Source organism: Chelonia mydas, chromosome 5 (assembly GCF_015237465.2).
Source record: "Chelonia mydas isolate rCheMyd1 chromosome 5, rCheMyd1.pri.v2, whole genome shotgun sequence".
In the NCBI taxonomy this organism is placed as follows: Eukaryota; Metazoa; Chordata; order Testudines; family Cheloniidae; genus Chelonia; species Chelonia mydas.
This window is the reverse complement of record NC_051245.2, coordinates 46,788,674-46,804,169: the sequence shown is the minus strand read 5'-3', so window position 1 is coordinate 46,804,169 and position 15,496 is coordinate 46,788,674. Positions and strand designations below refer to the sequence as shown.

Sequence of the window (15,496 nt, the reverse complement as noted above, 5' to 3'; positions counted from 1 at the left end):
ACAAAGTTTGTGACAAAAATGTTTCCATAAATTATTTTGCAAATCCCAGCATAAAGTGTAATTTAAATCATCATTCCATTACAGGATTTCAGCACAAAGACACTGAAATATTCAGCTGTATTTCAGGCATGAAAGACTGATAACACAACTAAAATATGTTAATTGTCCACACAGAGAAATATGCAAAAAGTAAAGAACAGCATAGTACAGCTTAAGTTTGATCTTAAAGTACCTCGAACCGTGATCACTTAAAGTGTTATTACTAATAAATGTATATACTTTTAAAAAAACATGATCATAACACTGGCTTTTTAACACCGGTCTGTTCTTCCTTAATTCACCCCATTATAAACACATACAATATGATGTAAAATCTTGGACCCCTGCTATACGTAGACTCCTGAAAGAACAGATGGCCTGTCAACTCTAAAAGTTCTTTTATTAGTCTGTCAGTTTTAACATTACACAATAAAAAGCAGTTTTATTTTTCTAAATGGAAGTTCAAGACGACTCCAACTTTACTTTGTTTTTGCATGAATCCATGTAATGGACTCTGTGGTTTAACATATGAAGTTTTATTTTACAGACTTACTGTGGAGAAACTACTTCCCCTCCATAATAATCCATATTTTAATGCTGAAGCTAATTCTGTTTTAATCATAGTTTTCAAGCCTTCTCTAGCTAATTTAGTAACAGGAACATCTTGATATTGTGTGTGCTACTTCTCATTCCAGTGAAGAGTCTTTGTGGGAAGTCTGATTTTTTTTTAAAAAAAGCTATTTGTACACTGAATCATCTTTCTAAAATGGCCTGTGCCAGAAATTCAAAATTCATTTTTGTTTGTAAGTCTTGCTAAGAAGTGACAGCCACTATTTTTGGGAGTGGATAGAAGTTTAAAGAAATAAAGAGGTAATTAAAAAAAACCCCATGTATAAAGAGCATTGTTTATAAATATAAATATTTAGAAACAACCTCACCTTTTAACTCCAGCTGCTGGGCTGAGCCGGCGGGAGGGGAGCAAAGAGACTGGGGACACAGAGTGACAATGGCCCCGGAGATGATGGATTGGGGGAGACAAAGGAGAGGATCATGGAATCATGCTAACCAGTTTCAAAATGAGGGAGTTCTAGTACAGGACAAGGTACTAATTGGAGGGTCAGAAGACATCAGGAGCAGAGTGGAAATAAATTCAAAACTGTGAACTGAACAAAAACACAAAATCATGCCTGCTGAATCTGCAGATGGCCTGTAGCTGTTGTTTGCTCCCCAGCTTTTCTTTTAAGGGGAATTAACCACATTACCTTCCTGCCCTACTCAATGGAGTAGGATGGCTCCATCCACCCACCCTTTCTTCCCTCTTCTATGGATTGACCACTTGCAGCCTGACTTTCCTCTCCAGCAAACTTAGACCAAAATGTATACAGAATGCTTGCCAGCCTCCCTGATACTTCAAAGGAGTTGAAGTAAACTAGCAAAGGATTTTGGGACATGCATACAGCCATTAAGAGGTGGGCCATTTGGAGACTAACCATCCATCTTGAAGAAAAACTCACTGAATTTAAGCAAAAAGTTACCAGTTTACAAAATTAGAAGACTGTTTCATATAGTAATGCTGTAAACATGAAAGCCCTTTGAGCGCCATTATTTGGTGTCACTCGATAGTAAAAGCCACCATGGCTCATAAATACAGAAATGATAATATTTGAGACAAAAACTTCAACCAGTATTGTGCTGGAATCTGCTGCAGCTTGTTAAGTTAAAGTAATTTCTTTTTCCTGTAATTCAGTGAACTGACAAATTCATGACATGGCTGGAAATATTTGGCAAACTGCTGTTTAGAAGAGCTCAAGGAAGCCAATTATTATAACTGGATGAAACTATGGTATCTTATTCTGCCCAACTTAGTATTTGTCCAATATGAGCAGGAAAGACCCATATGTGAGGACTGCCTGTTTTGCTGTCCACTGAGAGGATGTGGTATGGGAGGATGGGTGTGTGTGGGGAAATCTGAAGTTTTCAACTCTCAGTTTTTGCAGCTGGAGTGGATTGGTATTACTGTGTTAGGACTGGCACTGATAATGCCAGAGCTATAAGAAGAAAATACAGTGATCTTGTGACTAGAATCCAGTCTATTGCACTCCAAGCTATTTGCACACAACGTTCACTTCACTGGAAAGCTTTAGCAGTTAAGTGGATGCCAGTGGAACTGAAAAAGGTAACTGATGAGGCTGCAGAAGTGGAGAATTTTATTAAAAGCCCAATGAATGCCTCTTCACTGTTTGATGCCATCTAAAAATGTGTGTGAATACATGTGAAGTTATCATATTACTAGGAGATTTAAAAATGCCATTTTCTTATGGCAGTAATAAAATCCAATACAAAAAAAAGTTAGTTGGTGAGTGTTATAAGTAAGTTACACCATTTAGCACGGCCCATAGACACTCACACACTTCACCTATTCACCAACTTCAAAGGTAACAAATGTTTTTCCTTTTATCTTTAAAGCAATCTTATGAAGCTCTGATGTTTGCAGAAGTCCAGTGACTTTAGCTTTAAATTTTTAGTTCTTGTTAAATCACAAGGCTAGATGTCACACACAGGAAAAGTTAAGGATGGGGGAGGAAGCATGTAGTCATATTGAAGTGAGTGAAGACAAAATACATCGAATAAATGAAATGATTATTCCTTGGAATCATAGAATATCAGGGTTGGAAGGGACCTCAGGAGGTCATCTAGTCCAACCCCCTGCTCAAAGCAGGACTGATCCCCAATTAAATGATCCCAGCCAGGGCTTTGTCAAGCCTGACCTTAAAAACTTCTAAGGAAGGAGATTCCACCACCTCCCTAGGTAACGCATTCCAGTGTTTCACCACCCTCCTAGTGAAAATGTTTTTCCTAATACCCAACCTAAATCTCCCCCACTGCAATTTGAGACCATTACTCATTGTTCTGTCATCTGCTACCACTGAGAACAGTCTAGAGCCATCCTCTTTGGAACCCCCTTTCAGGTAGCTGAAAGCAGCTATCAAATCCCCCCTCATTCTTCTCTTCTGTAGACTAAACATCCCCAGTTCCCTCAACCTCTCCTCATAACTCATGTGTTCCAGTCCCCTAATCATTTTTGTTGCCCTTCACTGGACTCTTTCCAATTTTTCCACATCCTTCTTGTAGTGTGGGGCCCAAAACTGGACACAGTATTCCAGATGAGGCCTCACCAGTCTTGAACAGAGGGGAACAATCACGTCCCTCGATCTGCTGCCAGTGCCCCTTCTTATACATCCCAAAACACCATTGGCCTTCTTGGCAACAAGGGCACATTATTGACTCATATCCAGCTTCTCGTCCACTGTCACCCCTACGTCCTTTTCTGCAGAACTGCTGCCGAGCCATTCGGTCCCTAGTCTGTAGCGGTGCATTGGATTCTTCTGTCATAAGTGCAGGACTCTGCACTTGTCCTTGTTGAACCTCAGATTTCTTTTGGCCCAATCCTCCAATTTGTCTAGGTCCTTCTGTATCCTATCCCTACCCTCCAGCGTATCTACCTCTCCTCCCAGTTTAGTGTCATCTGCAAACTTGCTGAGAGTGCAATCCACACCATCCTCCAGATCATTTATGAAGATATTGAACAAAACCAGCCCAAGGACCGATCCTTGGGGCACTCCACTTGATACCGGCTGCCAACTAGACATGGAGCCATTGATCACTACCCATTGAGCTCGACAATCTAGCCAGCTTTCTATCCACCTTATAGTCCATTCATCCAGCCCATACTTCTTTAACTTGCTGGCAAGAATACTGTGGGAGACAGTGTCAAAAGTTTTGCTAAAGTCAAGGAACAACATGTCCACTGCTTTTCCTTCATCCACAGAACCAGTTATCTCGTCATAGAAGGCAATTAGATTAGTCAGGCATGACTTGCCCTTGGTGAATCCATGCTGACTGTACCGGATCACTTTCCTCTCCTCTAAGTGCTTCAGGATTGATTCCTTCATGACCAGCTCCATGATTTTTCCAGGGACTGAGGTGAGGCTGACTGGCCTGTAGCTGCCAGGATCCTCCTTCTTCCCCTTTTTAAAGATGGGCACTACATTAGCCTTTTTTCAGTCGTCTGGGACTTCCCCCGATCGCCATGAGTTTTCAGAGATAATGGCCAATGGCTCTGCAATCACATCCGCCAACTCCTTTAGCACTCTCGGATGCAACGCATCCGGCCCCATGGACTTGTGCACATCCAGCTTTTCTAAATAGTACTGAACCACTTCTTTCTCCACAGAGGGCTGGTCACCTCCTCCCCATGCTGTGCTGCCCAGTACAGTAGTCTGGGAGCTGACCTTGTTCGTGAAGACAGAGGCAAAAAAAGCATTGAGTACATTAGCTTTTTCCACATCCTCTGCCACTAGGTTGCTTCCCTCATTCAGTAAGGGGCCCACACTTTCCTTGACTTTCTTCTTGTTGCTAACATACCTGAAGAAACCCTTCTTGTTACTCTTAACATCTCTTGCTAGCTGCAACTCCAGGTGTGATTTGGCCTTCCTGATTTCATTCCTGCATGCCCGAGCAATATTTTTATACCCTGGTCATTTGTCCAATCTTCCACTTCTTATAAGCTTCTTTTTTGTGTTTAAGATCAGCAAGGATTTCACTGTTAAGACAAGCTGGTCGCCTGCCATATTTACTATTCTTTCTACACATCGGGATGGTTTGTCCCTGTAACCTCAATAAGGATTCTTTAAAATACAGCCAGCTCTCCTGGACTCCTTTCCCCCTCATGTTATTCTCCCAGGGGATCTTGCCCATCAGTTCCCTGAGGGAGTCAAAGTCTGCTTTTCTGGAGTCCAGGGTCCGTATTCTGCTGCTTTCCTTTCTTCCTTGTGTCAGGATCCTGAACTTGACCATCTCATGGTCACTGCCTCCCAGGTTCCCATCCACTTTTGCTCTCCCTACTAATTCTTCCTGGTTTGTGAGCAGCAGGTCAAGAAGAGCTCTGTCCCTAGTTGGTTCCTCCAGCACTTGCACCAGGAAATTGTCCCCTACACTTTCCTGGATTGTCTATGCACCGCTGTATTGCTCTCCCAGCAGATATCAGGGTGATTGAAGTCTCCCATGAGAACCAGCGCGTGCGATCTAGTAACTTCTGCGAGTTGCCAGAAGAAAGCCTCGTCCACCTCATCCCCCTGGTCCGATGGTCTATAAGTAGACTCCCACCACGACATCACTCTTGTTGCTCACACTTCTAAACTTAATCCAGAGCCTCTCAGGTTTTTCTGCAGTTTCATACTTGAGCTCTGAGCAGTCATACTGCTCTCTTACATACAGTGCAACTCCCCCACCTTTTCTGCCCTGTCTGTCCTTCCTGAACAGCTTATATCCATCCATGACAGTACTCCAGTCATGTGAGTTATCCCACCAAGTCTCTGTTATTCCAATCACATCATAATTCCTTGACTTTGCCAGGACTTCCAGTTCTCCCTGCTTGTTTCCCAGGCTTCGTGCATTTGTGTATAGGCACTTGAGATAACCCGTTGATCGCCCCTCTTTCTCAGTATGAGGCAGGAGCCCTCCCCTCTCACGCGCTCCTGCTTGTGCTTCCTCCCGGTATCCCACTTCCCCACCTACCTCAGGGCTTTGGTCTCCTTCCCCCAGTGAACCTAGTTTAAAGCCCTCCTCACTAGCTTAGCCAGCCTGCTTGCAAAGATGCTTTTCCCTCTCTTCATTAGATGGAGCCCGTCTCTGCCTAGTACTCCTCTTTCTTGGAACACCATCCCATGGTCAAAGAATCCAAAGCCTTCTCTCCGACACCACCTGCGTAGCCATTCGTTGACTTCCATGATTCGACAGTCTCTACCCAGGCCTTTTCCTTCCACGGGGAGGATGGACGAGAACACCACTTGCGCCTCAAACTCCTTTATCCTTCTTCCCAGAGCCACGTAGTTTATCATTTTAAAAATTCAGTACTTTTTAGATATTTTAAGCAGACATTCTATGGAAATTACAGTACCTTTTTCAGGCTGATAGGCAGAAGCACTTTCAACCAATTCATTCCTTGCAATGTTTACAAATATTATTTATTAATGGATGTAAGGGACTGTAAGGGACTGATCAATAACGTAGCTGAAGTCAATGTACTTAGCCCTACTCACCGCGGTGTCTTCACTATGGTGAGTCAATTGCTGCTGCTGCCCCGTCGACTCTGCCTGCGTCTCTCGCAGCGGTGGAGTACAGGAGTCAACGGGAGAGCACTCACGGATCGATTTATCACGTCTAGACTAGACGCGACAGATCGACCCCCGCTAGATCGATCGCTGCCCGCCGATACGGCGGGTAGTATAGACATACCCTTAGTACTCAAATGTATCTTATTATCCCCTTTCCCTCATTTGCTACAAATGTATGGATTGAAACCCTTCCTATAAAAGTTTCCCTGTTGCAGAGTTTGTATTTAATAAATAATGATAAAAGCAGATGTCAGTTACAAGGAAAAATCACATGGTTTAATGTTTGATACTTGCACAAAAAAAATCACTTCAATGAAGGATACAAGTTAGTCAGGAAAGGATTTAATCTGTGAAAATTCTAAGCGAGAAAAGAAATAAGCATAATTCATACCTCATAGTCTGGCCCTCCAAAATGGCACTTTTTCTTAAGTTCTGTCATGGCATTTTTGTACGCTTCTTCTATTCTTCTCCTTTTTTCAATTTCCTATAAAAACAATCAGATTTTGAAGCTATTAATCAGACTCAAACATTATGAGAAAGTCTGACAAAAGATGGATAACCACTTAAAAAAAAAAATGTTGTGGGGTACCACCTCACGCTGTTTTAATTTCACTTTTTGCACACTTGTGGCAGCGTTGACGTTTATGAACTTTATGTATATATAGATTTATGTACACTATGGTTATGGCTACACTACAGAGCTTACAAGTGCAGATGCTCTAAGCCGACAGGAGAGAGCTCTCGCGTCGACTTAATCACTCCATCCCTTGCGAGAAGTGGTAGCTATGTTGGTGGGAAATATAGCGCTGTCCACACCAGCAATTAGGTTGGTGTAATTTACATTGTTCAGGGGGTTGGCTTATTCACACATCTGAGCGACATAACTTATACCGACATAAACTGTAGTGTGTACATAGCCTATGTTTGTAGTTCATTATTCTAGCCTTCAAAATAATGGTGTACAAAAAGTTTGTGCAATCCACCATCCTTGTATTGAAAATGGTCCTGCCCTACGGAGAACTGAAGCTATCTTCTGATGGCTGTATCAAAATATGGAAATAAACATCCTTGAGGCTGAGAGCTGCAAACCTACCTATATATCAAAGAAGTGATGATGGATCCAAGAGTCAACATTCTGAACTGAAACTTCCAGATGTACCTGTGTCAAGGTTCCTTCTCCACTCTGAACTCTAGGGTACAGATGTGGGGACCTGCATGAAAGACCCCCTAAGCTTATTCTTACCAGCTTAGGTTAAAAACTTCCCCAAGGTACAAACTTTGCCTTGTCCTTGAACCATATGCTGCCACCACCAAGCATTTTAAACAAAGAACAGGGAAAGAGCCCACTTGGAGATGTCTTCCCCCAAAATATCCCCCCAAGCCCTACACCCCCTTTCCTGGGGAAGGCTTGATAAGAATCCTCACCAATTTGTACAGGTGAACACAGACCCAAACCCTTGGATCTTAAGAACAATGAAAAAGCGATCAGGTTCTTAAAAGAAGAATTTTAGTTAAATAAAAGGTAAAAGAATCACCTCTGTAAAATCAGGATGGCAAATACCTTACAGGGTAATCAGATTCAAAACAGAGAATCCCTCTAGGCAAAACCTTAAGTTACAAAAAGACACAAAAACAGGAACGTACATGCCATCCAACACAGCGTATTTTACCAGCCATTAAACAAAAGGAAATCTAACGCATTTCTGCCTAGATTACTTACTAACTTAACAGGAGTTGTAAGTCTGCATTCCTGATCTGTTCTCAGCAAAAACATCACACAGACAGATAGAAACCTTTGTTCCCCCCCCTAGATTTGAAAGTATCTTGCCCTCTCATTCGTCATTTTGGGTCAGGTGCCAGCTAGGTTACCTTAGCTTCTTAACCCTTTACAGGTGAAAGGGTTTTGCTCTGGCCAGAAGGGATTTTATAGCACTGTATACAGAAAGGTGGTTACCCTTCCCTTTATATTTATGACAACCTGTTTAATTTTCTTAGCTCCAAGATTGGATGTACAACCCTATTCGTCTTTGGGGCTAGTAAATAATGGGAGAAGAAGCCAAGATTTGAGATTTACTAAGACCTCCTCTATTGCTTCCTTTAGTAAAAGAGTGAATTTCTGTTCTTAATAGCTTCTTAAGAGAGGGAATCAAGAAAAGGAGGGGGCATCCTCAAACTAAATGGTATAACCTTTTTTTATGATGTTCAAAACCCCTCTGTGGTAATATTTTGCAACATATAAAAATGAGATAGATGGTCCCCAAAAGGGAAAGGAGAATCAAGATTGATTTGCAGCTCTCAATCTTGATGTAAAACTTGAGGTCTAGCATCATGCAGAGAAGTGGAAGAATTCTTTGGTCTCACCCTGATTTGGAAGATCACTTTCAACATATTGTGGTTGAGAAGCAGTAGAATGCTGCTGTAGATACTGAAATTTTCAGAGTATAATTCGAAGACAACAAAGAAAGGTGGACAGCATTGTCTGATATCTAAGGCAGGTGCAAGATTTGTCATTTTAAAGGACTGCAAAAGACCCAAAGTCCTAGCCGCTGATCTCATCTTCTGTTTTCTTTAAGACTTTGTCAATTTCAGAACTGAAGAGACCATTTCCCACAAATGGAAGATCCTCAATTTATTTTGTTTCAAAGGGAAGAAAGGAAGAACATAACCATGTGTGTCTGCAAAGAGTTATGGCAGCGGCTGCTGATCTTGAAACTGCACCTGAGACTTCAAAGAATTCCCTCAGATGTACATAGCCACATTCTGTCCTTTGACAGGGGCACTGACGAATCTTTGATGCATTTCAGAAATATTCTTAAAAAAAAAAAGTGCAATTATGTCCAAATGATGAAATTGGTACCTAGCCATGATAGCTTAATAGTTAGTGATCCTCATGATCAGAGAAGTGGAAGAAAAAAAGTTTTCTTCCCAAAGAATCTAGTCTTTTCCCTTCTCTGTCATTAAAAGTACAATGTAAATATTCTGATCTTGATCTCATTTGTTCTGGCTGCAACAATGAAGAGGTGTTTTTTTTGTTTGTTTGTTTGTTTTTTTATAAAGATAGTGGTTGAGAGGGTGATAGATTATTCCATACTGATATCCCTGGTTGCCAGAGACCTTCCAAGATGGGGCAAGAATATACCTTGTTAGAAGATGTAGTATCAAGGATATCAGGGACAGGATGGGGAGCTTCCTCTACTGCCACAGATGGTATGTTTAAAATAGTAACCGTTCTGTTGACTAGTTCCTGAAACTGAGTAGCATCTTCAGAAGGAGATGAAGCTGAAAGGACACCAACATTTTCATCAGGAGAGGAGTCCCCAGCTAACTCCTGTTCATGATGCTGAATGTTCATTTGACGAGGTGAATCTCCCTCCTCCTCTTCTATGTATAGTGTTTCAGGAACAACAGTGGGTGACTTATCTTTCACTTAAGGATGCCACTGTCTAGGATCCAAGTTTTTCAGATCTGTAGGGGCACCACTACCTGGACATGAAAATCAAGATGTAGATCTTAAAAGGGATTGATAGGGAAACTCTGGAGTCAGCCAGCATAACGATGGCATCCAGGATGGCATCTGCCAATCCTGACAACTGTTCTAGTCTGGTATCATGTTGTAATCAGGATGATAAGGACATTTGTGATAGTCTACCTCAGAAAAATGTTTCTTAGAAGGTAAAGGTAATGACTCAGTTTCTGGACAGACAGACTGATCCAGCTCTTCTGAATGCAGAACCCATCCTAGACTGACAGAGAAATTATAGGAGATACCACTGAAGCAAGGATCTGCTACAAAGACAAAGGAAACAATTTCTTCTCAGACCATCCAACAGGGGTCTTTGGTGATGGTAAAATGTCTGCAGATCCATGTGATAAAATGTCTCCTCTCTGTCACTTATCTGATGGAAGGAGCTGAGCAGAGTCCTTGTACAGTTCCCCAATATTGGTGAGGGACTGAAAGGATCCAAGGGACATGGTTCTGAGTGTACTTGTGCAGTAACAATAGATGGAACTGGAAATGATGAGATACTCTGATCCAGCTGTCTTCTTGGACCCATTGCATGGGAACGTTCTCATGATATAGAGTCCTTAATGTTTGGATCTATAAATGGCTTGGATCCACAAGTCCATAATCTGAGGTGAATGACTCACCTCAATGGGAAATCTTCAGAGGCACCAAAAGGTGTTTAGTCTTGGCCTTCTTTTTCCTCAGAACCAGGGTCCCAGATCCATAGGCGCCTCAAGCATAGTTTCAAACAAAAAAGCAACCTGTTTCAGTCAAACTGTACCTTTCTTGGAACTGGGTCCAAAGGTTTAGCTAACGGGAGCTCAGTTATCTTAGAACCAAAGCTCAGAGCAGAGGATGACAATTTCAACACTGTCTTTCTGGAACTGGAAGTGCCCCATTCCATTTAAGGCCTCTATTCTCCCCCCTGCGAGAAGCTTAAGAAATTTCTGATCAATAAGATTTAATAGATAATGCTTCTTGTAGTAAGAGGGCTTGGAATCTATTCTGCCTCTCTTTTCTGGCATGTGGGGTAAAGGTCCCATATAAGGAGAATGGTCCTCTCTTAAAAACTTCAAACTCTGAGTGTAGGCATCCAATGCAGGAAAGACCATGGGGTGTGAGGTGCATCTCTTGTGTCTGTGTGTCTATCTTTAAGATCCGCCATCAATGCCCATGATGACACTAACTAATTGTATATACAAAAGGAACAAGGCTCATATCTAAAACTCTACGGCTCGAGGAAATCCAAAGAAGGTTCATGTCCATTTGAGTCAGCGACTGGAAAGAATGGAGGCTGCAACTGCTGCTGCACCCCCTTTTATAGCCCTGCCCCAGAACATGCTCAACTGCTGGAGCAGCACCAGAAGGGGAAGCCTGAGTGCTCCAACATTGTAACAGGCACTGATAACAGTAGGTTCTACCATTCAGCTGCAGCAGTCTACCCATAGCCTCAGGAATTAACATGCAGAGGACACTTGAAGAACTAAGGCATCAACACAAGGGTTTAGCATGGGGCAGACAAAAGATTAGATGCTGGAGATTATGTAAATATTTGTTTCCTTGCTTACTCCCTTTTCTTTTCCTTATATAATTCAACTTTAATAAAATGAAATTCAGTTTTTGTAGTCTATATATTAAACTTAGAGGCCAAATCCAACCAAATTAATTAAAAAGCTATTTTCCATTCACACATAGGTTAATTACATTTTAATTGCTTTCAGTATGAAACATTTCATGTAAGGCAGAGGGATGGGGAAAGAGATTGAAGTTAATCACAGCAGTTTGTAAGGATTACCAACATGACACTTAACTAATCAGAGGCCCTAACTAAGCTAATAAACTACATGTTGACAGTGCTTTTTGCCAGCAGCAACAGCAAAATATCTTCACAAAAGTTGCATCAGTGTTAAAATATGCACACAAGTTGGACATTATATCCACGCTAAACAAAATCCAGTCTCTTTCACAAAATGTCATTTGTAAAGCTATGCTCTAGAAAAACCACCTTATATTTTAAAATAGATATTCTATACCAAGCTTGGACTGGCCTACAAAGAAATTTCCCAGAAGATCCCAGGACTCCTGTTTGGGGTCCTCTTGTATATGAATTTAATATGTCAGCATGCTATACAAACTGAGGTAAGACCTGAGATACCACATGATGCACAGTATGGTAACATACTAAATTCAAACAAGAGGTGGCAAATGGCTAGAGGACAGCACATGTGGCAGGCCAATCACAGTGAAGGCTGGGCCCTGGGAATCAACACATTAAGAGGTAGTAACAGACACTTCCAGCAACCTCATCTGAAGGGAGAAGAGATTATCCTTGTTCCTTCTAGACTTTAGCGGTATTCATGGTCATTGAACAGATTCAACATGAACCACTACTACCATTAGTGATTAGCTCCAGAGTGGGTGGTGCTGTTTTTCTCTTTAAATTTGCTTCCCTAATTACTGTAAGATTTGATTCATTAGCATTTAGAAATTACTTTGTTTTCAACAGGTGTATTAATTACACCATATATTTAGACAGTATTTTAAAGTAGTAAAAGAGCACCCCACAACATGGTTATGTCCCAGTATTGCCACCATCCTTTATCATTACAATTAACATAGTACTATAGATTTGTAGAGAACTTTATAAAGAAAAGCAACTGGTCTTTCTCTTAGGAAGTTGCACGAAATATGCCTACTGTTATGGAGACCTACTAGCTCACCTCTACATTTAAAAACAATTAAATTTAGGAATAGTCTGTGGAACAAGGTGTGGATAGAAAACTAGCACAGGATGGATGACATGCTATATGATCTGCACAACAAGGATGAACCTTTGGCATTTGCCTAGTTTCTATATAACTTCATGGAATAGGAATACAAGTTAACATCCTCATCACAACTGAAGTTTCAGGTTAAAAGACAGCAACTTGATCTACTGTCGTAGCAAAATAGAAGGGAAATCTCTTACCTTATCCAATCTTTTTTGCCAGCTCTCCTCACGTTTTACCATGAGTTCAATACAATGAGAAAGTGTAGCTAGGATTCCAGCAGTAGTTGCCTTGAAAGTTATAGCTTCCCCTTTAAAGTCTATTCCATTAATTCCTTTGGGTGTTACATGTGGAAATACTGAAACAAATAGATAAGATTCATTCACTCTGATACAGTATTCGAGTCCCTAAGGTGGGTACTACAAGCCCTAGATTACAGCCAGCTGTCTAAAGAGGCTTCTAGCTAACTAGTGTGAAGTTCATTAAAAAAAATTAAAATAAAGGAGACCAATAATTCCCAGCTATCCGTAGGAGCAGGAAAGAGACTCAAAGGCAGGAATGCATTCCTTCAGCTTCATCTTACTGTAGTGTATTTCCCCAAGTCTACTCGCTATGCTATGTTACTCAGCAAATCATGTGGGTGGAGGGAGTGGTAATACTTTTTAACAATAGCATTTTGACAGCTTGAAATGGGGTCTAATTAAAACAGAACAACCTTAAAATTTAACTGATAATGTACTGAAAAAGCAACAATTTTAAAATGCAATCATACCCAAAATGGAATATTAAAGTAGCTTTAAATAGATGATTTGAGTTTTTTAAAAATAGTAATAATAAAGTAAAATACATTATCTTTAAAAGATAACCATTATAGCAAGTGTGTTGAATTCTCCTTAAGTACAGTGGTTTCAAATACTTCATGCTGCCAGTCAAACCATCTGTTGCTAAGGCTATTTAAACAAATCACTTTAAAATGTGACAGAAAAAAAAGTACTTATAACACATAAGCTCATACAAAGGGTGACAAAATAGTGCATCAAATACAGCACATGTAATGTCACAAAATACTAGAAAGCACAAGCAACTCCCCTGTTAATACAGTTAGATGAGAAAGTAACTCATAATTGAACAAGCTGAAGACCAGCTGTCTTCATTCATCTTCTGGTCTTTGTCAGTTTGTCACAATATTATTTACTTTGCATCTAAGTTAGATTTTATGAATTTTTAAAATAGAAGAATGTTTGTATAAACCTATGTAACACGTATTTGCCTGACAGACTGAGCTAATGCTTTCAACTGGGTAAGCTGTTCAAGTAAAAAATACAAATTATCTAGATGTAATCGCTGTTCTCTAATGGTAAAAGACTGCAAACACCTACAGTCAGGGAGAATGGAAGGAGGGTGTCACATGGTCTCAGTGCGTGGTCTAATGCTCTAGAGATACTTAGGATTCCCTCCTTTAACAACATGAAAAAGCTTTTTGAAGGGAGGGTTAAGGATTATATATCGCTTCAAGTCTTCCAATCATTAAGTATAAATCAAAGGCTTCAAATACCCTAATCTACACACATTGTGATGTGAAAATAAACTGTATTCTCATACAGATAACAAAACATACTCCATGCTGAATAATATAGAGAAATATCATTTAATTTTTAGGAGAGACGAGAAAAGAAAGTTGTGGAAGGAGAAAATATTGTTCCACAGGGACTGTGAGGCTTTGTCTACACGGTGGGGTAATGCACACTATGGGGTTGTGATTTCTAAAGCCCACAAATGTATTGTGCATTAATTGACTTTTGTAAACCCGGCAGGTGCGTACTAAATGTTCCCTAGTGCACTATAACATAGTGCTGTTACATTAAAGTGCACTAGGGAACATTTCGTGCACACCAGCAGGGTCTACATGGACAAGTTAATGCACACCACTTTTATGCACTTTAGAAATCAAAACACCCTAGGGCACTTGACCATATGGTGTAGATAAGCTCTGAGCAAAAGCCAGAGCCTCCCTCATTCTTTTCCGCCACCGATGGAGAATACTGGTGAAAGAACATAAAGGAGGTCAAGACTGGAAGAGTTGTGTGAGGAAGGAAGGGAATGGTGCATTGGGTTCACTGAGAGCAATGGAAACAACAGCAATTTAGAAATGAATTCAGAGATTGATAGGAAGTATTGAAAAAGACGGATTAAGGGAGGAGGCCCTACTGCCTTGTTTCCTAGAAAAAGTGAGTCTGACTATTATGGACTTCCTGATTTTTAGGCCATATCAACAATACAAAATCATAATAGGAATGCAGCAAATTCTGCAAAGACCCAAAATCATGATAATCTACAACTTCTCCTGCTCTTTATGTCAAGGTCTGAACAGTGGTGGGAAGAGATTGGGTCTGTTTTTAATTAGCACTTGCAGTCTCCCTGATGAAAACTATTCCAACTGCTTGTCTCTGCCAAAGATGCCTGATTAGGTCAGGAAGGGAAAATGTTTGTAGTAATGTCAGACGGAGGGTGGAGGCCTCATTAGACTCTTACATATTAACTTGCTCAAAAATGATTTTTCCATTTCATATTTTAATACTGTCCCTAATATCAAATGAAGGTACTAGTCCACAATGAGGACCACATGCATCTTAATTTTCAATCTTCAGCTGTTTTACTGGAGCCCCATTATAAATTGTGATTAGAGAAATTGTGGTTAAGGCATGGGACTGAGACTCAGGAACTCTGGGTTACTTTCATGGTTCTTCACACAGACCCCTTGTGTGACCCTAGGCAAGTCACTTAATCTTTCTTTGCCATAGCTCCCAATCTGTTAAAAGAGGATAATACTTCCTCTTTCCCACCCTTTACCTATCTAATTAAATAAGCTCTTCAAAGCAGGGATAGTCTCTTATGAGTCTGTGCACCACCTATCACAAAGAGGCCCTAACCTCTGTTAAGGCCTCTAGGTGTCAATACGATACACTAATAAAGCCCATTATTTTTGTTTTTAAATATACAATGGGAGA

The 15,496-nt window shown here is 40.7% G+C and overlaps 1 protein-coding gene across 13 annotated transcripts in view; it reads right to left on the bottom strand.

The window, feature by feature from the left end:
* The window catches only part of CERT1 (ceramide transporter 1), a 156,552-nt gene that overhangs the window by 35,296 nt on the left and 105,760 nt on the right, over window positions 1–15,496 (bottom strand). For all 13 annotated transcript variants that reach the window (XM_027826908.3, XM_043547187.1, XM_043547191.1 and 10 more), the window contains 2 exons: window positions 12,689–12,846; window positions 6,607–6,699 (listed from right to left, as the gene is read on the bottom strand). In XM_027826908.3, coding sequence (XP_027682709.1) covers window positions 6,607–6,699; window positions 12,689–12,846 — 251 coding nt within the window. The remainder of the gene's footprint in view (window positions 1–6,606; window positions 6,700–12,688; window positions 12,847–15,496) is intronic.